The sequence below is a fragment of the Aotus nancymaae genome, unplaced genomic scaffold, assembly GCF_030222135.1.
Source record: "Aotus nancymaae isolate 86718 unplaced genomic scaffold, 86718_ANA_hifiasm-v0.15.2.pri h1tg000053l, whole genome shotgun sequence".
In the NCBI taxonomy this organism is placed as follows: Eukaryota; Metazoa; Chordata; class Mammalia; order Primates; family Aotidae; genus Aotus; species Aotus nancymaae.
The window spans coordinates 5,805,959-5,832,539 of NW_026988467.1; the positions used below are offsets into that span (position 1 = coordinate 5,805,959).

The 26,581-nt window shown below is 39.9% G+C and overlaps 1 protein-coding gene and 1 non-coding gene across 12 annotated transcripts in view; one reads left to right on the forward strand and one right to left on the reverse strand.

The window, feature by feature from the left end:
* RERE (arginine-glutamic acid dipeptide repeats) overlaps positions 1 to 26,581 on the reverse strand; it is a 469,898-nt gene that overhangs the window by 238,396 nt on the left and 204,921 nt on the right. For 9 of the 11 annotated variants that reach the window (XM_012473620.2, XM_064363204.1, XM_064363205.1 and 6 more), the window contains exon 4: positions 17,789 to 17,914. The exons of 1 other annotated variant lie outside the window; for it this stretch is intronic. In XM_012473620.2, the coding sequence (XP_012329043.2) occupies positions 17,789 to 17,914 (126 nt within the window). Of the gene's footprint in view, positions 1 to 12,611; positions 13,025 to 17,788; positions 17,915 to 26,581 lie in introns of those variants that run through there. One more of the 11 variants, XM_064363209.1, reaches the window with a different exon arrangement.
* On the forward strand, positions 1,843 to 1,949 carry LOC135269611 (U6 spliceosomal RNA). Its single transcript, XR_010337860.1, has one exon. It is a non-coding gene; the product is annotated as a U6 spliceosomal RNA (small nuclear RNA).

Consider the following 26,581-nt stretch of genomic DNA (forward strand, 5'->3'; position numbering starts at 1 on the left):
TGAACACTTTGATGTGTATACACATGTAGTCTTAATTCATGAGACATAAGACTTGTCTTTAAAAAAGCTGACACCAATACAAAACATCTCCAATCAGTTTGTCAGATACAAGTCAGAATATGACATTAAAATCTAGCGAATTGCACTGTGATTTTCCGTTTCTTACAGACAAACCTAGTCTGTAGGAAAACAAATTTCTCTCTCTCTCTCTTTTTTTTTCCTTTCAATTTAACTGAGACAGGGTCTTTGCTCTGTTACCCAGGCTGGAGTGTAGTAGCACAATCATAGCTCACTATAACCTGGACCTCCTACGCTCAAGCAATTCTCCTGTGTGTGCCTCCCAAGTAGTTGGGACTATAGCCACAAGCTACCATGCCTGGCTCTTTTTTTTTTTGAGGGGGGCAGGGCAGGGAAAGGGGTGTAGAGACAAGGTCTATGTTGCCATGAGTGGTCTCAAACTCCTGGCCTCAAGTGATCCTCCCATCTCCAACTCCCCCAAAGTGCTGGGATTACAGGTGTGAGCTACTGCACTTGGCCAGAAAACAATTTTCTCTAATGAATTAACTGAAAAGATTTACCACACAATGTGACTATCTTTAGAAACAGCACTGATAAATGATACCTGGTGGTGTTCAAGTACAACCCTTGCCAAGACCTGTGAGAAATTTCATCTTTAATAATCCTTAAGAAAGGTCAAAAGCATTAACATGACAGATGGCCATGGCATGAGCCAATAAAAGAAAAAGTTAACTGTGTTTTCTCTCTCATATGTAGTTAAAATAGCAAATGCTTAATAATTTAATTTGTACTGATGCTATTTTTTTTTTTTTTTTTGGAGACAGGGACTTGCTCTGTCACCTAGGCCAGAGTGGAGTGGCGTGATCATGGCTCACTGCAGCCTCCATCTCCCAGGTTCAACTGATCCTCTGGCCTCAGCCTTCTAAGCAGCTGGGACTACAGGTGTGCACCACCATGCCCAGCTAACGCTTATATTATTTATAGCAATGGGGCGGTAGGGGATTGCCATGTCGCCCAGGCTGGTCTCGAACTCCTGAACTGAAGCAATCCACCTGCTGCCTCAGCCTCTCAAAGTGCCAGGATTATAGGTGTGAGCCACTGTGTCCCACCCCTGATGCTAATTTTTAAATGGATATTTGAATTCTCAAAGTAATTCATGTTGCCCTTGTTAAACTAGGTCACTGAAATGATAACCCATACAATAAGCCAATGGGAAGGAAAAAATATATGAGATTGGAAAACAGGATGAAAATCCATGCTAAAATTTCATAACTAAAACATGTAGATAGAAAAGAATTTTTAACTGACAATGTGCTAAGAACCCCCTGTCCTACGTCTCCTGTCACGAGGAGGGAATAATGTCCACAGCACAGGCTTTCCCTGTCAGATTCGCAGCCCTGTTATATATGAATGTGCACACAAACGAGACAAGATCTGATCTGGACAATAGTCAAGTCTCTAAAGCAAGGGAGTTCAATTAATTTTTTAAATAAACATTTCATTGGATTTTTTTTTTAATGATCAATCCTGTTGACAGTTTTCCAGTTCATCTTCTAGAAGAACTCATTACTCAACTAACTGCCTGGTATTCAGCTGTGACTGTGAGGATGCATAACTGTATTTCCTCTAAGAAACAGCAGGAAGGTTATCATTTCATCCAAGCAGAAAATAAGACCAACAGTTGTCCAGGTCTCAGTGATTCTGCATTTCTTCCTAAAAGAGCAATATGTCTCTTGACATCTCTTCCCCGCCTCATGGGGTTGGGGGAAGCAATATGCTCAGAAAAATTCTAACTACTCCAGGCAGCTTAAAAAAACAAGCTGAGTGCTCGCTTCGGCAGCACATATACTAAAATTGGAACGATACAGAGAAGATTAGCATGGGCCCTGCGCAAGGATGACACGCAAATTCGTGAAGCATTCCATATTTTCGAATTAAAAAAAAAAACAAAAAACCAAGCTGAAAACCCTAGATGTGTTCTCCACATTACTGTGATAGAACACACGTGTGTATTCAAAAAACTTCCTTGCTAGAATTATAAACTGTATAGCAAGCCAGCCTGCTGTACTGCCACCTCGCTCTTGCTCCCAGACTACCTCCCATGGACTAGGCAGGAACATACAAGCTGTGAATCTGGTAGGGGAAAGAGAAGACAACTCAGAATACACTAAATAGAAGAGAAAATAGTTAACCACCTATGAGAAGATAGAGCTGACTCTAGCAGGTGACAGGTGGGACATGAAGGGCATTCCCAGCCCTCTAGCATAAGCAACGTCACGGAGCTGGGTGCTGGATGGGCGGCAACATTCTGAAACAGCACAGTTCTCTCCAGTGACTCCCACACAGGAACCAGACCCAACTCTGCTTCTCCCAGAACAGTCCTCCCTCACCCCACAGCCTCTCGTGACAGCTGGACACCCACCAAGGCTAGATTTCACACCCAGAAACCAAGCCTAATGCTCTGTTACTAGAAGTTGACCACCTGGATTTTCAGACTTCTGTCTCTTTCTGCCCTTTGCTCATCGGTCTCCCTTCCCTCTCAACCCTCTCCCCTCCATGCCAGAGAAAAGGATTTTTAAATATGATGAGTTTTTCAGGGAAGCAGAAATGTGAAATTACAATGTTCTTAAGCCTCACCTCATGGTTTTGCTACAGAGACCAACGTCTCCTAACACAGCTTTGTCCATACTCTTCCTGAGGCTGAACCAAAAAATATTTCATCAACAGTACTGTCTCCACCAGCAGAATGTAGATATACACCAGTGCTGACTTTGAAACACTGAAGTAGAGAGTCTTCTCTCTCCTCAGACAGAAGGCAGAAGGCTCCAAACTTCACCCAGCAGATTGCATTTGTGCTGTTCCAAGTGACAAGCCCAATAAGCACTGCCCACGACAGGACCTCCTGCAGAACTTCTCCTGCCTGGTGGACAGCAGCAAGGGGTTACCCTTGGAGGCTTATCCTTCCCTTTGCTCCCTGGCCATCATACTACACTGGGAGGAGACACGACGAGCACCCAAATGACACAGTGACCATTTCTCTTGGTCATGGAAGCTCATGAGATGGGCTGTTTTTCTTTTTCAATCAAGGAGCTGAAATTCTACCTGCCACCTACCCGCCACTGAACAAATTAACAACCCCAACCCTGTCCACAGTTAAAATCGACAAAAAAAAGCAAGCCCAACTTCTTGTACAACCTCCTTCATAAGGGAAAAACACAAAGTTCAATGTATGTTAATCAACTGTCAGGTCAATGTACCATGCAAACATATCTGATGTTTGCTAAGGCCGATACTAAAGTAAACTGTTAAACACAGAGAACATGAGGAAAAGCAAGGTTAAAAAAAAAAAGTGTATAGATGCCCAACCCTCTTTTAATAATTCCAAAAAACACAAGCTACTTAGGCAAAAATAAATCACAAATCTATTCAAGAGCCCTGGAAAATGGAAGGGAATTATCCAAAGGGATTCACCAGCTACTGACTAATTTTAATACAAAATGCCTCACAAATCTCCCTGTGCCACCGACAAATCACCAGCTGAGGCAAATCCCAGATAATGAAACATTGTAAGAAGGGCTCTTTTTAATAATTTAGCCCATCAAGGAGTGAGTATTGATTCTTATTTTCAGCAGAAGGAGAGAGTGTTATCTCCAGCCTTACAGCTCAGTGACAACATCAGAGAACTTAATCACAGAGCCTTTTCTGCCATGCAATCCTTAAACTGTCACCTAGGATTCTGTGCCACTTCTCACCCATCTGTAGAGAAATTCCTGGTCCCATGGATGTGTCTTCCTACTTAAACCACAGTAACCATACTAAATGGCTGGCTGTGTCCCAGCCCAATCTCACCTTGAACTGTAATAATCCCCATGTGTCAACGGTAGGGCTGGTGAAGATAACTATAACATGAGGGCAGTTTCCCTCATACTGTTCTCATGGTAGAGAATACGTCTCACAAGATCTGATGGTTTCATAAATAGGAGTTTCTCTGCACAAGCTCTCTTGCCTGCTGCCATTTAAGATGTACCTTTGCTTCTCCTTTGCCTTCCACCATGATGGTGAGGCCTCCCAGCCATGTGGAACTAACTCTGAGTCTGTTAAGCTTCTTTCCTTTATAAATCACCCAGTCCCCAGTATGTCTTAATTAGCGGTGTGAGAACAGACTAATACACCACAGCAGCACTTCAAGTCCTATAGATTAAACATATCTATCTGTCAATTGCCATTTGCCAGCTGTTTTTCTTTAAAAAAATTTTTAACAATGCATCAGATATCTTTGTGCATTCCCAGCTTGTTTGTTAACAAATCTGCTCAGTATCTTAAGAGCAGATTGATAATCATAATAATAGCTGTGCCAATTCTCTGGACATCTGTGGATATTTGTAATATATCCAAGATAATGCTAGTAACAAAAGAAAAAACCAGGGGGAAGTGATATAGCAATCAGTCATTATTTCCTTATCCTGACACAGGAAGATCAGAAAGCCCCGACCTTCCAGGGAAAATTAACCAAATAGTAAGTTTAGCAGTAATACTAATTCAAGAGTATCTCTGCATCCTTAAATACTAGAAAAACACTCAAAACACAGAAAAAATTTTAAACTGAAAAGCCAATAATTTTTAATTCAAGTACAAATCAAACTACATCCCTGAGAGAATGTTCCACAATCCAGTTACACTACCCTATTGTTCATTTTCACTCTGTTGCTGTGAATAATTAGTACCCCCTTCCAGGGGGTGGGGGGGTACAGACTGCATGACAGTGGGTGTTACTGTGGTGAAAGACTGTTTGAGAGTGGGAGGTGGGAGCAGCCATTTATGCTGCTAATTTGCCTTAAGATGCTATTCCCAAACATCCTTCCATGATCCTTTGGATCAAGATACCTTAATCCCAACTGCCTTCATGTCCAAGGTCAAAACATACACACACACACACACACACACACACACACACACACACACACAGACACACACCCCTTCTATTAGAGAGGACCAAAGGCATTTGACAGCTGCCTTTTTAGGTCCTTCTGCCTTTACATCCAAACTATCCATCGTTACAAGGCCCTGTGGCAGTGCAGCAGTGCTCTCCATTCTAATCAGGCATCAAGGAGAAACTTCACTGTCTCTAGGCTTCAACCAAGGGCAGCAGCCTCACAACAAATGGTACCCCTCATGTGGCAATCACTTACCTGCTGTAAAAGCACAGTAAGCTTCCCTCTAATAAAAACTCAAAAGGCCAAAAATAGCATTACAGGCCAGACATAAAGAAATGAAAAGCAAAACACAATAAAACAGTCTCACTCTATGTTCACCACAAAATGTATATGCATGTATATGTAATGTATATGTTTTATGAGTTATAGAAGCCCATAAGTATTCCAACAGTTCAGGAAAAAAAAAAAAAAACACGCAACTTGAGCTATATATTGATGTCTACTCGCTAAATTTACTAACACTGTAGCCGGGAATACTCGTTTGGTTCCATGCCCCTCTACACGGGAGGTAGAAAATTAAATGACAAGACCAGACCAGACACCTAACAGTCACTTCCTTAAAAAAGAAAAAAACAACACACACACACAGCAGATTTTTCTGGCTAGTATTGGCCAATCTTTCTCTTGACAGTATTAAGTGCTCTCCTTTGTCTTAATAGTCCCATGCATTTAACATATTTGTTTAAAAGAAATCTTTCTTCATCTGATTAAAAAAAAGAAAATCAATGTGACTTTTTCTGTCTTGTAATTAAAACAAACTATCAATACAATAGTTAGGGAGCAACTTCTCAGAGCTTGGAACTGTTCCAGACACTGGGGACAAAAAGGTAGATGAAACACAGCCCCTTCTCTTAATCTAGCCAAGAGGACAGACACATATATAGAGGCACGATGTGAGAACGATGCTGGCTGACAGAAGCAAGAGCCAACTGAAATGGGAGGTGGAGGGGGGCTCGTTTTTATTTTTCATTTCAATGTATACCTTAACATTTTTCACATTCATATTATGAATTATGTTTTACAACTTCATTAACAGAGTTAGTAAGATTTTGACTCCTGTTTACATATAACTAAGTAGTACTACCATAATTATCACAAGCTGGTAAATAAGTAAGATGAACTTAATGTGCCAAGGGCACTTTTATGCCAACTAAAGGCAAAGTCACTTCATGGCAAGCTATATTTATACTGATGGTTTCTTGGTGGCAATAACTGAAATAAAGAAAAGCGACAGGAAAACTGGGTCATTATAAGGAATCCAGCCATCTACACAAGCCATGCACCACCCCCAGCCTCCAAGAACAAGGGTCATATGCAAGCAGTTACATCACAAGCAGCTACTTATTTCACAACATCATCGCCCAGTCTATTAAATTAATGTTGGTAGTTACAATTTTATTGGTTTTGTAGTTTGGTTTGAAATTAATTTATAAACTGCCTTTTATAGCTATATTAGGATATAAACACACAAAGTATACCTAATCTATGTATTGGGGAAGGGAGGAAATTAAGTAATATAGAAGAACACAAAAACTATTTTTTAATTCCACAACATATTCAGGTTTCAAAAACATGAGAGATCCTGGAACTGCATCAGAAGTTCTACATCCTCAACTTAAGCAACATAAGAAGACCCTGTCTTTACAAAAAAATGTTAATTAAAATTAGCAGGCATGGTGGCAAGTGCCTGTAGTCCCAGCTACTGAGGAGGTTGAGGCAGAGAGGCCAAGGCTGCAGTGAGCCCTGATCACGCCACTGCACTCTAGGTGGGTGACAATGTGAGATCGTCTCAAAAGAAAAAAGGAAGAAGAAGTTCTACATCCTGCAAAGGAGAAGATCAGATCTGCTTTTACACTGGTTACTGGGGACAAGCCTGCATTTGCTAACACTGGCCAACCATCAGAACCTCCTGAGAAGTGCTTGGAAGGAGTATGGATTCCTGGATTTAACTCAGAAACAAATGCATCAGTATTCTCATCTTACATGTGAAGACACTGGGACTCTGAAAGATTAAGTCACCTGATCATACAACTAGTCATGTTTAACCAACATGATTCAAACCGATACTATGATTTTAACAGTAAAAACATGTGGTTTTGTAACTACCTCCATGATCTGGAGAAAGGGTATACTGTAGTTCCTTGAACTCCTCTTTCAATTGCTCTGTAAATTTGAAATGATTTTCAAATGGAAAGTTAAAAACAACTACCAAAAAAAAGATAACAGGCTGAGACATGCTAAGAGGTAGACGTGGGATAGGAAGTGGAAAAGGATGAGGCAGAGGCCTCTAAAAGGGGGGCAGAGGCAGAACTCCATCTCCTCACAGAGGAGGTTGGGTGGTTTTCAGTTTTGTTTTGTTGTGGGAGAACAGGAGGTACCTGGCAATAGCAAGCTAAGGAGAAGAAAGAAGACAGAAAAGACAGACCAGAAAGAAAGACCGGAAAGACCAGACCAGACCAGACCAGACTGACAGACCAAAAGACTACATATCTGTAAAGTGGCCAATAAGGGAAGGATCTTTCTGTATTTCACTACATTACAAACTCTAGCATTTATGAACTTGCCAAAAATCCCTGCTTATGTTTATAGAGAAATGCATTCTGAGGTCCAAACAACTGACCATACAACAATTTCTAAACCCTTCCATTACTACATAAAACACCTACTTCTGTGCTAAACTGTAAGGCAGAGTTCTAATAGTGCTTCAAGAAAATCTGTGAAGCTTAGAATTGAGGTTTATCTTACTGAAGAAAGACCTCGAAAAAGGTGTTTGCCACCCATATAGCTGACAACTTTTTGTAATCCTAATGGATCAACATGAAATTGTACCAGGAAATCTCTTGTCAGTCAATATAACAATGTCTCTAAATAATTTCAGTAAGTAAAATCTACAGTTATTCCTTTGAAAAACAGGACAAATCAACTCTTTCCCAACTTATTTTAAAAGGTAACTAAAAAAAGTGATAAAATAGGTTGATCTATATTACTGGCAGCAGAAAACAAATTTAAGTGTTAAAGACCAAACTTTTTTTTTTTTTTTTGAGACAGCGTCTCACTCTGTCACCCAGCCTGAAATGCAGTTGCATGATTACAGCACACTGCAGCCTCAGTCTCATGGGCTCAAACAATCCTCCCACCTCAGCCCCACAAGTAGCAAATAATTTTTGAGTTTTTTGTAGAAACAAAGTCTTACTTTGTTGCCCACGCTGATCTCAAACTCCCAGGTTCAAGCAATCCTCCAGTGTTGGCCTCCCAAAGTGCTGAGATTACAGGCATGGGCTACCATGCCCAGCCCAATACCAAACTTTTACATTATATAGATGGAGGTAGTATCTAACTATTTTCCACCAATTACCCTCTAGGGGTTGAAATTACGTGACCTTTCAAACTTCCAGATACAGGTGACAAAGAACATTATATTTTTAATATAAATTTCCATTTTCAAGATTTTAAAATTCTACTTTTAAAGTCTACCTAGTTGACTCAAAAATTTCAAGACAGATTCTAAATTTTTTTTTTTTTTTTTTGAGACGGAGTTTCGCTCTTGTTACCCAGGCTGGAGTGCAATGGCGCGATCTCGGCTCACTGCAACCTCCGCCTCCTGGGTTCAGGCAATTCTCCTGCCTCAGCCTCCTGAGTAGCTGGGATTACAGGCACGCGCCACCATGCCCAGCTAATTTTTTTTTGTATTAGTAGAGACGGGATTTCACCATGTTGACCAGGATGGTCTCGATCTCTTGACCTCGTGATCCACCCGCCTCGGCCTCCCAAAGTGCTGGGATTACAGGCTTGAGCCACCGCGCCCGGCCAGATTCTAAATTTTTAAAATTTCCCAATTTATGTTCTAGGAAATTTAAGTGAAAAGAAGAAAAGCTATACCTAAAATGTACTAATAGCTAAGAGTACTAATACTTAGGATACTCCAGAGAAAAATTAAATCTGTAAGCAGTTTCAATCTCCTCACTGTATGAATGCTCTGGTTACTTCAGCTATTAAGTTTTAATCAAGCTAAAAAATAGGCCTTTTTCCTTCCATCATAAGAATGTCAATGAGATGAGAGAAAAGCCAAACGGTGGGAGGAATAGAGTAACTAACTTTAAATCAGCTAGCATGATGGAAATACACACCCTCTGTCCTTTCAGACAGCATGATTCTTGAAAATAGGTTGCTACCTCCTAAAAAAGAACACAAAAGCTATTTACAGGCTGAAAATCTAAGATTTTCTATTCTCAGATTTTCATTTACAGAATGCGTACTGGGATAAAAGGGAAAAACACATTCATTTAAGGGGATGGGAAAAGTACCCGATATTCGATCGAATTGTAAAACATGAGATCAAAGATAAGAACTGAAAATGCAACTTCCAAGCAAGGACGAGACATAATAATTCCTATAGACTCTAAAATAAGATTAACTTTAAGTATATTACTTAAACTTCACTCTAATCCTTAGAAAAATTTGATAGCCTTGGGAAAGAGTATCATCTTTTCTTCCATTGAAGGCCTTGATAGTTACAGAAGATACTGCCGGCCAGACACAGTGGCTCACACCTGTAACCCTAACCCTTCGGGAGGCTGAGGCAGGCAAATCCCTTGAGCCCAAGAGTTTAAGACCAGCCTGGGACATGACAAACCCCATCTCTGTAAGCCTCTACAAAAAATTTTAAAAATTAGCTGGGTATGGTGGCAGGTGCCTGTATTCCCAGCTACTCAAGAGGCTGGGGTGGGAGGATCATCTGCCGCTGCAAAGTCGAGGCTTCAGTGAGCAAGGATGGGCCACTGCACTCCAGCCTGGGCAACAGAGGGAAAGACCCTGTCTCAAAAAACTAAAATAAAAAATAAAAAGAAGATATTCTCATCAAAAAATACTATGATATCCCAAAAACAAAGTGAGACTAAATAAAACCACAAGCTTACTTCCATGGCCTGAAATATCTTTGGCAGTTCTATTGCCAAAAATATTCTGAAGAATTTGTAAAGCCTAGAAGCCCCACATATTTGTTTAGATATTTTCCTCTCTCTCTTCCTTCTCTTCTCTCTCTCTCTCTCTCTCCTCCTCCCTCCCTTCCTCCTCTCCCCGACCTCTCTTTTTTTTTAAGACACAGGATCTCACTCTGTCCCTCAGCCTGGAATCCAATGGTGTGATCACAGCTCATTGTAACCTTGAACTTCTGAGTTCCAGCAATCCTCCTGCCTTAGCCTCCCAAGTACCTGATAGTGGAGCCTGGTACTAGAGCGGCACAATACCATATCTGGCTAGGGTTTTGGTTTTTTTTTTGAGATAGAGTTTCGCTCTTGTTACCCAGGCTGGAGTGCAATGGCGCAATCTCGGCTCACCGCAACCTCCGCCTCCTGGGTTCAGGCAATTCTCCTGCCTCAGCCTCCTGAGTAGCAGGGATTACAGGCACGCGTCACCGTGCCCAGCTATATTTTTTTGTATTTTTAGTAGAGACAGGGTTTCACCATGTTGACCAGGATGGTCTCGATCTCTTGACCTCATGATCCACCCGCCTCGGCCTCCCAACGTGCTGGGATTACAGGCGTGAGCCACCGCACCCGGCCCTTTTTTTTTGAGATGCTGTCTTGTTCTGTTGCCCAGGCTTGAATAGCGTGATCTCGGTTCACTGCAACCTCTGCCTCCCAGGTTCAAGTGATTCTCCTGCCTCAGCCTCCCCAGTAGCTGGGATTACAAGTGTTCACCACCACGCCTGGCTAATTTTTGTATTTTTAGTAGAGACAGGGTTTCACCAATGGCCAGGCTGGCCTCGAACTCCTGACCTCGAGTGATCCGCCTGCCTCGGCCTCCCAAAATGCTGGGATTACAGGCATGAGCTACCATACCTGGCCTTTTTTTTTTTTTTTTTTACTTTTTGTAGAGACAGCGTCTGACCAGTTCAAGCTGGTCTCGAACTCCTGGCCTAAAGCAATCCTCTCTCCTCAGCCTCCCAAGGATTCCAGGTGTGAGCCACCACACCCAGCTGTTCAGATATTTTTCAATCAAATAGTGTGAAACAAGGACTGTGCAAAGTGACTTTGTAAACTCAGCCCTTTGAGGGACTGACACAGGAGGATCCCTTAAGGTCAGGATTTCAAGACCAGCCTGGGCAACATAGAAGGACCCCCGTCTCTACAAAAATAAAATTTTAAAATTTTAGGTAGTGTGCACCTATAGTCCTAGCTACTTGGGAAGCTGAGAAAGGAGAATCACCTGAGCCCAGGAGGTCGGGGCTGCAGTGAGCCAGAATGGTGCCACTGCACTCCTGCCTGGGTGACAGAGTGAGACCCTGTAAAACAAACACAAAAAACCCAAAACATCAAACACAGCAAAAAAGGCAGGGCTAAAAGTCCTAACAGTGCCTGTAAGTAATAAAGAGCAATGCACTATCCCTGAAAGAACAGGAAGCTCAATAAAACTTGCAAAGGATCATCAAATCTAATATATGCCTATGGAAACAAAAAGCCTGTTTAAATCATAGGCAGTTATAAAAGCATAGGGTTATTGAAATTTGTGATCTGAAAGTGGGGCTTGATGCCCCTTTTGGAAAAAAGAAGATGAATATGATGAAAAGACAGTCTTAAGAATAAGTTAACTGTCTTGCGTTAACAAGTTAAGTGCCTTGCGTCTGTAATCCCAGCACTTTGGGAGCCTGCGGCAGGTGGATCACTTGAGGTCAGTTTGAGACCAGCATGGCCAACATGGTGAAACCCCATCTCTACTAAAAATATAAAAATCAGCTGGGTGCACACCTGTAATCCCAGCTACTCAGGAGGCTGAGGCAGGACAATTGCTTGAACCCGGGAGGCATAGGTTGCAATGAGTTGAGATCGCACAACCGCACTCCAGTCTGGGCAACAGGGCAAGACCCTGTCTCCAAAAAAAAAAAAAAGGAATAAATTAACTGACAATTAGCTTGTATAGGGGAGCAGATACAACTGCTTCAGGTGAAAGGAACTGAGCTGAAAGTGGGCCCAGTCAGGTTCTCTGATACCAGTAGCAGTCAGCCTTGGCATTATAGGTCAGTTGGGTATTTTCAGAATTATCTGTTACATTGTAAGTCGACAACTAGTAATCTTTCATTTAGGGTAGCTGGATTAATCCCAACATTTGTGTTAGCAATTCTGAAAATCCAGTCATCTTAACATCTTTCACTAAAATCAAATATAAAAAGCAATCTCTCATGATCTTTATCAATGATTATTTTTGGCATATTTAATGGGGAAGTAACCCAAAACAGGGAAGACACAGTAAATAATGAAAAAGCAATATAGCCTCAGAAACTCTGCATCGCTAAAAAAAGCAACCATATTGGAGTTCTTTCTAAGCAACAAGTAGGTAACAAATATAATACAATCAGCATCATTTCTGAAAGAGCATTGTATAAGAAATCTTCATTTTTAATTCTTAAAAGGTACTAAAGTCTCAAGCATGAAAAGCACTAATGTTAGAAGTGATACTAATGATAAATGCCTTACTTAAGCAAAAATACTCTTTTAACACTGGTTTGACATACACTCAAAAGTCTAAACTAGATCTTCATCAAAGCAAGAACACCCCTTATGGATACAAGAAGGCCACATGGAGCAATGGAAAGACACCAACCTCAGACAAAGGAGATGCAGCTTTCTGAGTAGCTGGGACTGCAGACATACACCACCACACCCAGGTAATTTTTAAAGCAGCCCCTCACCATGCAGGAAAGTCGCACAGTTAATCCCTGCCATTGTGTACTCGCTTCCTGTTCTATGTAACTGGAGCAGGTTTGTCCAGATTGGCGGAGTGAATTCATGCCAGAAAAATTCCAAAGTCCAAGTTCTCAATGCTTAGTTTTACTTGAAGCCAAAAGAAAAAAAAAAAAAAAAAGCAAATACTATAAACTGCAGGAATTACTTTTCAAATGTATATAGATGCTGTTAAAATGAATAAAATGGGAATTCATGGTAGCTGTTGGTCATGAATTATTTTTAAACAGGACACTAAAGATATGACTACCACCACTGCTAACAGGAAAACAAAATACGCTGACACTTAAAAGAGTTGTCACACCATACCACTAACACACACCACTGTCCATCCATTCAGGGTAAGGGCCAGTCTATGTAACTCTCAGGGACAGAGGCCATCTGCTCTACCAAGTGAATGGACCACAGAGGCCAGCTCAGGAAGTCTCTAGTAACGTGGTGGCAAAGGCTGGCATCACCACAGGGCTGACATGGGATTCACAGAAGTCAGCCATAAGATCAATGAAGAGGCTCCAGGATACCAGGATAGGGTGGGTTCTACAGATTTAAACCTCAGTCCTGCCACTCGCTTAAGGCAAGATTTTAATGCAAATATGAGCCTAAAGCTGTGCTGTCTGCAAAATGGAATAAACATCACAGATTGCTGTAGATATTACATAGGTTAAGCTACATGGAAAGAACAGCAGAGTGCCCGAGCACAAAATATATGCTCAATGTTAGCTTATTCCCTTAAGAAAAAGCTGACTTGAGGGTTTTTCGTTTTTTGAGACAAGATCTCACGCTGTCGCCCAAGCTGGAGTGCAATGGTGTGATGAGGGTTCACTGCAGTCCTGATCTCCTGAGTTCAATCAAGCCTCCCACCTCAGCCTCCTGAGCAGCTGGGACTGCAGACACATGCCAACACGCCCAGCTAATTTTCTTTTTTGGGTGGGGAGATGGAGTCTCACTTTGTCGTCCAGGCTGGAGTGCAGTGGCATGATCTCGCCTCACTGCAACTTCTGCCTTCCTGGTTCAAGTGATTCTCCTGCCTCAGTCTCCTGAGTAGCTGGGATTATACGTGAGCACCACCATGCCCAGCTAATTTTATTTTATTTTTTTAAGTAGAGACAGGGTTTCACCAGGTTGGTTTGGCTGGTCTCAAACTCCTGACCTCGTGATCAGCTCAGTCTTGGCCTCCTAAAGTGCTGGGACTACAGGCATGAGCCACCATGCCTGGCCACCCATTTAATTTTTAAATTTTTTTGTAGAGATGGGATTTCAACATGTTGTCCAGGCAGTCCTGATCTCCTGAGCTCAAGTCACCCACCCACCCCAGCCTCCCAAAGTGCTGGGATTACAGGCATGAGCCACCGTGCCCAGCCTGATTTGAGGTTTTAAATGACACATAATAGAACCTTCACAGTTTTTAATCTTAACTTTTAAATTATTTTCAACACCTAAGGAATCTACTGATTAGCATCCATAGTCAAAAAGTATAGATCCTCTTTCCAGAAAAATTCACATACATAGGAGACTTTGCCGGCTATTTCAGGACATTCACAGACCCTCTAAAACTCAGAGACTTTACGGATTTCAGATTAAGAATGACCAGAATTTGTATAATTCAAGTCTTACGTGATAACAGACAATGCTTAATGTATGCTTGCTATGTGCTAAGAATGGTGCTAAGAAATTTAATGAATTATTTTACTTTTGCAACAGCACTTTGTTGTAGATAGTAGTATCATACCCATACTACAATTGAGAAAACTAAGAGAATGGTAAATTAACGTATCCTATGTTACAAGGAAACATGTCAAAAGAAAAAAGTTCCCTAAAGGAAAATGCACAACAAAAATAATGATTTTTTAAAAAACGATACACAGCCAGGTACAGTGACTCATGCCTGTAATCCCAGTACTTTGGGAGGCCAAGACGGGAGGATCACTTAAGGTCAGAAGTTCGAGACTAGCCTGGTCAACAAGGCAAAATGCTGTCTCTACTAAAAATATAAAAAGTAGCCAAGTGTGGTGGCCCACACATGTAATCCCAGCTACTCAGGAGGCTGAGGCAGGAGATTCACTTGAACCCAAGAGGCAGAGGTTGCAGTAAGCCAAGACCATGTCATTGTACTCCAGCCTGTGTGACAGAATGAGACTGTCTCAAAACAAAGACAAAAACAAAGACTACTGAAATAAAATGGTTCACACCACCCTTATAGTACTGTCCTAATTATGTGTTAACCACTCAACAGAGGTCAATCACACAAAAAGATATGGCTAAAGAATTAAAATGCTAACTAACTAATATCCTCACTAGTCCTTGATCTTCTAGTGAGGAAGAGGATGGGTGCAGCCAACATAAGCCCAGTCTTGCAGAGCCACTTCCATGACAATGGAAATAAACGTGCATGTAAGTCCCCTTGAAAGGTTGTACCTTTCCTGCTTTGGCTAGAGCCTCTGTCATGCTGCCACATGGTTTCTATGTAAATGAGCTGGCAGGAAGAATCATTTCTGACCAGTTTAGGGAGGTTCTGGGCAATGTTATCTTTGCCTTCTTACCTCCCTCACTACCTACCCCTCCTCACCAGTGAACACAGTACTTTTTACTAGAAAACATCCAAGCTAACAGATAAGTTAAAACTTTCAAAATTAAATCTGATGAGTTTATTCCATCATTAGTGTAGAAACACAGATCACATATACCTGAATATGCAAAGAAAGTTAAATTATGATGCAATCAATGCTATCCTATAAAAACCAAATTAACAAAAATAGTCTATTAGGAAAGACATCTGGTGTATCATGGCAAGAAATGTTAATGATATTGTCTGCAACCCTGTAATCAATTTTTTCTCCCAGCAGCTCTCTCATTACACTGTATTAGATCTGTGTGCCTGCAGAATTTATGAGTGCTTCACATATGGGGAAGCTTTGCCAACTGGATCTGATTCAGATCCAGCTCAAATGACTTTGGCAGCACAAAGCATCATTAAAGAACAATCAATACAGTTAGCTTTATGCACCATCATCTTGACTAAAAGAAGATTTATCCTCTCACTATAGAATCTCTCATACCTACATATAATGTATCCAAGCTCCACCAGTTAGGAACTTATTTAAATCCTCAGTAGACACAAATATTTTTACTGCTAAAAAACAAATACTAGCCATCATTAATTCTAACATAAAAAGTTTACCAAAAAAAAATCAATGTTATTATGGGGAAAACTTAAAATCCATTTAGCAAATCCCGTTGAGTATTACAGTAAATAAAGGTATTAACAATAGCATCTACATTGATGAAGAAAATATCAGCCTGAAAGATAAAACCTGCTTTTTAGATATATGTGAAAATAAGACAGTAACTGGTAAAGGCTGAAGCTTTAAAAGTAGGTAGTCACATTGCTAATATACTAATTTGTCCCTTCAGATGTCCATCTTAATAGACTTTTATCTATACTACACTGGGTTCTGTCTTCCACTGTAAATGGCTATTATTTCAAGAATTCCAAGGTTTCCATAATGTGAAACCCTCACCCCTTTTTTTGGTCTAATCCTTAAGTAATTACATCAGCAAATATGTAAACATGATATGCTGCTGCAACAATTACTCCTGATTTGGTTACAATTATTAATACACCATCTCTACTGTCTTGGTCCTTTTCATCTTACTCGTGAATGGCGGCCCTAGCCTCCTACTTGGAATTTCACCATCTTTCCCCATTCCACGCTGCAAACTGCTGCATAATCAATCTTCTTAAGCAGTGGTCTGAAAGTTGGCTTGCCTAGAATAAAAAGCTTACACAAGCTCTCTACTGTCTATTACGTAAATCTTAACTTTGCTAACCTTGAAGATCCTCTATAATCTGGCCCCATTTAATAGCTCCACATCTGCTCCCAAAACCCACTAACCTGTGCTCTCCAGTGATGTCCTGCGGGTCATCTTCTCACGACTCCCAGACTTGTCAGGCTCATTGCCTGTGTTGCTTTTTAGGACAGGTTGCCGTGTACACCTGGAAGGCTCGTACACTCTGCCTATCCATTTCTTATTGATGTGTGAAAAACATATCCAGCTCCTCAAAACCTACCCACCTTTACAGAACTTCCCCAAGTGCTACAACCCATCTGGAGCACTCTCTTTTCTTCACCCCAAGATATTAATATTCTACATTGTAACTGAACAATTCATATATTGATAGTATCTTGCACTGTGTGTCTAAGTGTGAGAGAGCTCGCTATTCTCCTGTATTATTTGCTAATTCGGTATGAACTGGGGTGCCACAGTCACTTCTTTACACTGAATTCAGTGCTTAACTAAAACTACACTTCTTTCATATTAACAGAAGGCTTAGGTACCCAGTAGTCATTTAAAAAACATTACCATTAAATCCTACCATTAAAGGAAAAGAAAGACAACTGTGAACTTTCCTAAAAGGAGAGACATACTGTGTGTTTTAAGGGGTAAAGCACTACAGATACTTCATCCTGCTGCCTCTTACACATCCCTCAGCACTACCACTAGTAACAGAGGAATAACCAGAGGATAGCTGTAAGAAGTAGAGCTACCACCTGACCCAAGCCTTTTGAAGTGCTTATTCTATATCTAGCACTGCAGAAAAGCCTTGCTAATTCTGAGCAATACTCTACAAAACGTCACCTGAGAGGACAACACCCAAAATAGTTGAGATTGGTGGGCCATGAGTCCCAATGAGCCTGGGGAAACGCACATTGCACACTTGGACTCAAACTTACCCCCTTTTTTCCCCATTTCAGATGCCAACATCCATACTCGCTGCTGATTGCCAGCTCCTGCTCCTTGCAGCAGCCCAGCATGCTCTCTCCCTTCCACCAAACCCCACTAACTTCTGGAACTGTCCTAGAGGGGTAAGGCAAGTCCCGTATTTTGCTTCCTCTGTGCATGTACTTGTTACTCCTTTAAAAACACATATAATACAGCACATTTTAAAAGGGGCTCTGGGGAGGGAGGTAATATTCCTATTTTATACCCTATGGGATATAAAATACTGATAGCTTTTAAAAACGGGATTCTCCTTACCCCTACAGGCCCTCTCCCGGCTTCAGAAAGATGCTGTGGTGGCTGTGATGCCACCGGCAGAGAGCATGCTGGGGGGTCACACAAAGCAGGAGTTGGAGATCTGCAACAGGCCTGGGAGTTGTGGACCTAAAAAAGAAAACAGTTTTAAGTTAACGTTCCCAATGCCCCATCATGCCCTGGTTATTAGGGGCACGCAGCACACAAGTCAGTATCTGCAAAAACTCTTTAGCAGATGACCTCCGAAACCTCAGATAATTTGTTCTACCACTAAAGTTAATCTTTTTGCATTAATCAAAGCGGTTTCCTTATTTCTGTGTGAACAAACATACGACCCTTCTGGCTCCACACTTTAATCCAGGTCCTGTCATAAAGCAGTATGGTGTGTGCCCCTCAAAATAACCAAGTTAAGATGTGAGATAGTGCCAAAGCACAGTTAACAGCAGCATGCTATGCTTATCATAAAAACAGAAATGCAATGGTGTCAGATAAACACAACCATAAAATGAATCACAAGTGGACAAACTGAGCTTTCAGAAGAATTTCTAATGACAGAAGCTAGAGGCATAAGATATGTACTTAATAAGGAAATAGGGCATTTGGGTCGCCAAAGAAAGGCCCTGCCATTTTCTCAAAGTTCAAGTTTAATTGTGTAAAGCTAAAGGCAAAGTAAATAGACAAAGGCCCCAAAATAGAGGAAAAAAGACAACATTCACATGAGTTAGAATTTTCTCAAAATGCCCACAAGATAAGTATAATGAACAGGCACAGAGCATAAAGTTCCAGAAAGGCATTACTTCTTTTTATAGGCAAAACTAGTTTAGTATGTATCACATGACTTTTTAAAAATTAACTGAAAACATTTAAAACTAGGGGAAAAAAAGACTGTCAAGCAACTTCTGAAAGCTAGCACAGTCCTTGTAAGTATCAAAAAGGATACCTCAGATAATAGTTTGAATATGTTCCTTGACAAATATTTTAGAGGGTACATAACATTTTTAAACCAATTTCATGTGGTTTCGAACGAACTAAAAAAATCCATAAAATTCCAATACTTATATAAGAAGCAGTCTCACAGTCGTCTAAAAATTACAGGTGAACAACCTTTTAACATTAAATCATCATTAGTGTGCCCTGTTACATATAATTCCCTTTGAAAAGCAAAGAGTAACTGTCTAACAACTTTCTGTACACAAAGATTTTAATATATTTCATTAATTATTTTTGTAGGCCTCTTAAGCTTCCTCCACATACACACACAACAAATACCAGGAAAATAAGCTAATGTTCAGAATGTTTTGTCATGATCATTTTCTTTTCCTTTTCTAAAGATTACCATCTAGAGTACATCCTGGGATCTACACAGTAAAATTTCTGTGCAGTTGGTCTCTGATTCTTATGGCCTCAGTGGTAATATAGCTGACACAGAGTGTCAGCAGCCATAAGCTTCTCACCACACACCTTCTCCCCACCATCACCAGCACTGCAAATTCCAAATTAAAAATTCAGCCGTCCACTTGAATGTACAGCATATTCAATATTTTTTGCCAGAAGCATCAAAATAAAAATAGACTTCTGGTTAATCTCTTGCACTAGGAATACAACTCCCCAAACCACTCAAATCCTTATATTCAAATTAAGGGTTTTAAATCAAAAACACCTGGTAAAGCATTTCCAAACACTTTAGCATTATTTTAAACATGCAAATAGTTCGAGCATTATTAAAACATTTGATGCATTTTAAAAAGGCATTTTTTCAAAGCATGTCATTATTCTTACATACTAATGAGAAAATGTTGATGGTATATGTTTTCCTAATTTTTTTTGGTACTTCTAATAGGTTTTTCTTGGACCACTGAGTTGGTTCTTAATACAAGCATCCATATATACATACAAATTACATATTTTCAGATCTAAAGAATTAAGTTTGAACAAGACTTTACCAATATTCTTGCACAGTAGATCGCTGCAAATATCAGCCTGTCTCAACCTTTCTTAAGCTCCTTTACAATTAGAATACCTAGGGTTTTCTGCATTGAAAAAAATTTCATATAGATAACAATTTTAGTAAACATTTTCAGAAATACATTTTATGGAAATACATAGAATTAAATAAAACTTTTTCAGTAGTTTCTTAGAGTTCCTTGACCCAAGTTAAATTAGAAGAAAATAAATTACCCAACCTCACAGTAATAAACACTAAAACTTAAAATCCCAAGTGGCCTAACCTGACTGTCAGCCATGAGTGAAGACAGACTGCTGGGAACCCCAGAAAATGGGGCCAATAAATTGCTGCGATTATTTATTCCCAAAGCCTCATTTTGATTTCCATTTATGTGAACACTACTCTGTCCATTTAGAGGCTGACATCAGTATCATGCAAAAAGGATGTGGTGGTTCAAAAAACTTTCAACATCATCACTCCGTAATTGTGGCGAGAGGGGAGTACAGATATACAACCTCTTCTGACTGTGACCACCAAACTCAGAGCTAAAGAATTCCATCCTGCTGGCTGTGGTGTAATCCCAGCACTTTGGGAGGCCAAAGTGGGTGGATCACAAGGTCAGGAGTTCCAGATCAGCCTGGTCAACACAGTGAAAGCCCATCTCTTCTAAAAACTCAAAAAATTAGCCAGGGGGCTAAATTAGGTGGTGGGAGCCTGTAATTCCAGCTCTTTGGGAGGCTGAGGCAGGAGAATCGCTTGAACCTGGGAGGCAGAGACTGCAGTGAGCTGACATCACGCCATTGCACTCCAGCCTAAGCGACGAGTGAAATTCCATCTCAAAAAAACAGCGTTTCATCCTACCTATTGCCTCTTAAAGAATTAAATAAAATCAGAAATTTCAAATTTATATGTGAAAAGGCCACTTAGTCCTTGCATATAATAGCTGGAAATACTTGATAATGAACTTTAAAGTTTTCACTTCATTATCCAGCACTACACAAGTCACAGAGGTATTACTAAGTGATACTGACCTTTTTATATGGCACAAGCCAAGAAAGTAAAGAGAAGAAGGAGCTATAGAAAGAAATACTCAATTTTGCAGGCCTACCTTGAAGGACTGTCAGAAACAGAAACAACTGCTGTGTTGCACAGAAACAAATCATCATAGCATAAGGCATTTTTCATAACAGCTGGCCTTTTCTGGGATGTTCACATGTATACTAGGCCCCCATTTATCTTTGCTGAAAGTCAGTCATATAGCAAACTCAAAACAATACAATGATCTCTAAAAAATATTATGACTTTGGCTACATTCAAACTCCTAAAGAAAACAAGAAATTGAATTTTCTTCAAGTATTTTAAAAGAAACAGAATTTCATTATTTCTATATATTATCCACTGCAGGCTAACCAAAGGTGAGTGAGTAGACTTCTTTGGGTTAAGAGAAGGTTAATTTGTTGTTGATGTGTGCACTGTATCTAACAACTACTATTAAAGTTTTGTTTCTTTTTAACTTATCCAGTGAATGTATTCCACTTAAATGTTACTTCATTCAGTACTCAATAAATATGTACTGTGGACATTACAGCCAGACAATGTGCTAAGCACACAACATGCATCAGTGAATAAAAAGCATAAACGTAAGGTACCCGCTAAACATCAACATCACAATCCGTGTCATTCTATGGGGCACTGGACTCCTTGTAAGTTTGACCTTTCAATCTAAAAACAACCTACTTGGCAAGGTAGGCACTTTACATCCCAACTTCACAGGTAAATAAAGAAAGTTAAGAGGGTTAAGTGTATTCTCAAGGTCATGAAAGATAGCAACTGATGGAAGGAGTATGTGAACTCAGACAACTTGATGTCAAAGTCCAAGCTCTGAATCTGTGAAATCTACTGTCCCTCATCTCAATCGCAGAATAACAGGTCCTAAATTCTGAATTAGCCATGTTCAAATTATGTGGACTTCCCACCCACCTCCCACCAAAAAAGGGCTCTAATACAAGATTTACCTCCTATTAAACAAATGCCCATTCCTTGAACGTCCATACACTACACCTTTTGTGCTGAGTGGTAATAGCCAAGCTGGGATTAAAGAACTGCACTATATAATGCGTAAGTCTGATAATCAAGTCACTACGTGTACATATGAATGCGTGCACAAAGAATGTGTGTAATGAAGTCACTATATGAGGGTATCTCCCACCATTATCTATGGTCCTAATAAGAAAAGAAGACATAATTACTCATCCTCAGTAAGTTTTCATGACAAAAGAGGAGGAAATAGCTTCTTGTTACTTTTAATCCATTTTTAAGAAACTAAATTTGGTGGAGGGAGCACCATCTCAATGGCAAGTGGAACCTAAGGTGAAGTTAATTTTTCTGCAGCCCTTCTTCGGTTGCAGTGTCAGGGAAGGCATGAATGAAGGGTGATGAGTAGCAAACAACTTATGAGTACAAACCAGGGATCAGACAGAAATTCCCAGTGTTTGTCCTCCAGCTGCTCACATTGGACAATGAAACAATGAGAGGGATATGCCTTTAAATGATTAATAACTTGGCCCCCACATTCACAGCAGCCATGGAAATGTGTGTTCTCCAAGGTAACTAGTAGTACACATCCTTAGCTATTCCACATTCAGAACTAGCACTTAGAAGGCATGCTGTTAGGAACACAAATGAGACAGTAGTACTCTCATCCATGCGGAGCCGTAACAGTACATTGAGCCCAGCGAACTTTCACCTAGAAACACCTTAACATCCCTAATCACATATCCCCAACTCTACGGAATCTCTTTATCAGGTTTAACTTTAAGGACATTTTTCCCAGTTTTAACAAAACAGTTAAAAATGAATCAATGTTATTAACTTGAAATAGTATCTGTAACAGCTACATATACTACCCTAGAAACTCATTTGGTGTAAGTCTATGTAACTCTAGGGAACCAAAAAAAGCATGTTTTCCTCTACCGTATGAATGACGGCAATACTGGTATCCACACTGAATTTCCATGGAGAATATTACAGGAGTGAGTTTGATTATTTATCTGTGAATAAAGAAAGGTAGGAACTGCTACAAGGAACTACTACACAAGGAACTCCTTAGTGCCATACTGAATAAAAATCACTGTCTCAATGACCTTGCTAGCATTCTCAGACTCCACAATTATTTCCAGATGGCAAATTATTTGTATTATACTTAATGACTGGGTTTCCATAAAAATATAATTCTATTGTTTTTTGTAAACACACAAAAGAAATTATTTCTTTTAGAACTAAAAGTGACTGTCCTTCTCCTTGTCAATCCTATTCCGAATGTTCTCCAAAGAAGACTGACAACCAGTAATGCCACAAGTTGTCTGTCCACTTAGAATCTAAGATCACTGAGAAAATGAACAATATTATACACCTCTTCAGTCCCCTTTAAGGTGCTGAGTTCAATAAAGAACACAAAGCAGGTATTCAGTAAATGCCTGTGGAAGGCCCTGATTATAGCCCAAAACATTGCTATTTGCATTCTGTGATGCAATGCTCCTGGATGATACTGACTCATTCAGAACAAAACTCTCAAAGTAACTAAGTCACATGATGACCTATAAAAGCTATAGGAGGGCAGCAGAAGGGTTGGAGATGTTAATCTGGCTCTTTCCATTGCAGTTAATGAAGATCCACTCAGAGGGAACAGGATAATCTGAGAATCCAGTGGGAAGAACATCCACGCAGTGGGACCCAGGCGAGTCCAGGAAGAGGTGACTGTGCACGCACTCCCCTTGGCAGTCTACTGCTCTGCCCACAGCTCCCCCGTCCTCTGCTTTTCCTAGTTTCCTACCCTACCTTGTGAGCTTGCCTATGCCAGCCCCAACCTTGCTCTTGTCATTAAGGTAATTCTTTTTTTATTTTTAATTTTTACAGATTTTATATATAAAGGTAATTCTTGAATTATACATTCACCTTTCCTCTCTACTGACTGCCTCAGTCTCTCAGTTTCTCAATTCAAATTGTAAAAATGAAATTTGACTCAATTAATCTTTTCATGCCAGGCCACAAGGATCACAGACTGTCATTCTGTATTATTATTCCTTCAAAAAGTTAAATAAAGATTTTTGCCAGCTATTTTACTATTTAGTTCAGAAATCTACAGTGCAAAGCATCCTTTTCAATTAACGATACTTCTTTCTCTTGCTTCTAAGTACGCACTGTCCGTAATTCTACCCTGCCTCTTCTGTTTGCTTAAGCTCCGGCTTTTGACTACTTGTTCCATAGATACCTTGGTCAGTGCATTCAAACACAATCAAAACTCTCCATTTTTAAATAAGTCCAATCAAATGAATAATTCCTAAGAGAATGAAAGCTTCCTAATGGAATATATAATTCAGTACCTTTAAAACCTCAGTTGAGTTAGGAGTTTAACTACTTAATACTACCCTGTGGAAGTGTGGGCTCGAAATACACCTACCAGTGTAAGGATGGTAGTGTCCCTACATGTTTTGATGTTAAATAATTTTTTTTAGACAGAGTCTCGCTCTGTCGCCCAGGCTGGAATGCAGTGGTGTGATCTAGGCTCACTGCAACATCCACCTCCCGGGTTCAAGCGATTCTCCTCCCTGAGTCTCCTGAGTAGCTGGAATTACAGGCACACACCATCACGCCCAGCTAATTTTTGTATTTTTAGTAAAGATGGGGATTCACCATGTTGGTCAGGCTGACCTCATGATCTGCCTGCCTCAGCGTCCCAAACTGCTAGGATTACAGGCGTGAGCCACCGCGCCCGGCCAATGGTTAAATATTAATAAAGCAGAAGCCATGGATCCTATCCCCATAGGCAAAATAACCACAACCTATCATCCATACTCAGACATTTCTGAGAGTGAAAAGGGAGGCTGTTTAATAAATACTTTAGCAAGACAACAGACAGGGATCAGGACATAGAGGCAGCTGTGTTCTATACCACAGACTTGGATTCTAATGGAATACTGCAGCAGAGCCTAGAAGACAACCCAGGTCCTCACATAAAATACAAAGACCCTTCTCTTTATCTCATGTAGAACTCTTTCATGAAATGTGACCCTAGGCCCTCAGTCAATAAACTGCCGTTATTCTAGTCTCCTCCTCCCCACTTCTCGCCTCATTAGCTTTTGTTGTCTTTAACATCCTAATCATATCATAAAGGGCATTCATCCAGTTATTTTTACAGTCCCCAAACATACTTTATACTCAAAATTTCACCATGGCCAAGGGATTCTCATTTATAATATAAAAAATGAAACACATCTCTCACTTACAACCCCAAATCAACTTTTTATTTTATGATTGTTAAAAAAAACCTAATTACTCAACATTTCAAAGCTAGCCATGTTATTTGCTGTGAGCAAAACCAAATTCAATTTCTTTTTCTTTTTAAAATCTTGCAGAGAAACAAAGCTTATTTCCTTTTGCTCATCTTTTTCCCTTAGAGCTTCAGTAAACTGAGGGAGAAAAAAAATCTTGATTATCAAGTACAGAGAAGCAAGAAAGTGGAAATAACCATATTTATTCCAAGAGCAAATATTTCATCATCTGTTATTCTTACACAGTAAGAAAGTGGAAATAACCATATTTATTCCAAGAGCAAATATTTCATCATCTGTTATTCTTACACAACTATAAGGATGTGCTGAATACAGAACCTCAAACAAAAACAAAAGAAATGGCAGTGTATGATTTAGAGAAAGGTATCTAAACATATTGCACCCTATTTCCCACATTGTTTTTGTAGACAGTTTTAATGTGCTGTATTAGACCAATACTGACAACAGAAGCTTCAGCTTTTATTGCTGTTAATACCCTGAGCAATTACTGTAACTCAGCAGGAACCTCGGCCCAGAACAGCAACTATCACATTGTAATCAGCAATTCATAAGAGATGCTGTTCAAACATGAAGGCACCTGCTAATGTGCAAAAACTGTACAAAGGGGCCTCAAGATCTAATAAGTAAAATAAAAATATTTGTAATTTTATTTCACAGCTATATGGTGCACTGATATTTGGTCTAGTAAAAATCATACACAAAGACAATGGGCAGGAAAAGGGCAGTAGCAGCAGCCACTACTAAAACAAAACTCTTCAGGAATAAGGATACACCTGTATTTCAGGTGTCAGTACTGTATCTGTATTTAAAAAAAAAAAAAACTTAGGAAGGAAAGATATAATAGCAAAGATCTCTAAAAATGTTTTTTTTAAATTCACGTTGACATAAAAACAGAAAGAATTTGATTTACGAGATTAAATTGCAAGGCCACCTTGCAAAGCAACTCGGAAAGTTAAAAGCTGCCTATCAAGACTAGATAAATCTCAGAAGTAAATGGCATATTTGACTTTGTCTTAAAACTGTAAGCATGCAGTAACTTATGCAATAACTTTTTAACAAAGGAAAATAAATGATACATGATTTTTTAACTGAATATACTAAATTTGGTATTTGGGTTATTAAAAATGATTAAAAAATAAAGGAGATGCAGAGAAAGATCTTTTCAAATTACATTTCTTTAGACTGAAATATCACGTCCAACAACATATCTCCGAACACAAATATTGTCAAATTACAAAGGGTGCTGGAAATAAGAGTAGTCACAGATACTGATACACATCTCTATAAAGCTAAGCAATTAGGAATTCTCTACACCTAAAAGTACAGACAGTGGTTCACAATCTCCAAAGTACTACGATCCCTTGTAAGATCAAAATATTTCAAAAGATTCCCCAATGATACTACTTCGGTAGTATTTCAAATACCAATTGTTTGAGGAAAATACCTAACAAATAGTGGTTCTTGCCAGGCGCAGTAGCTCACGCTTGTAATCCCAGCACT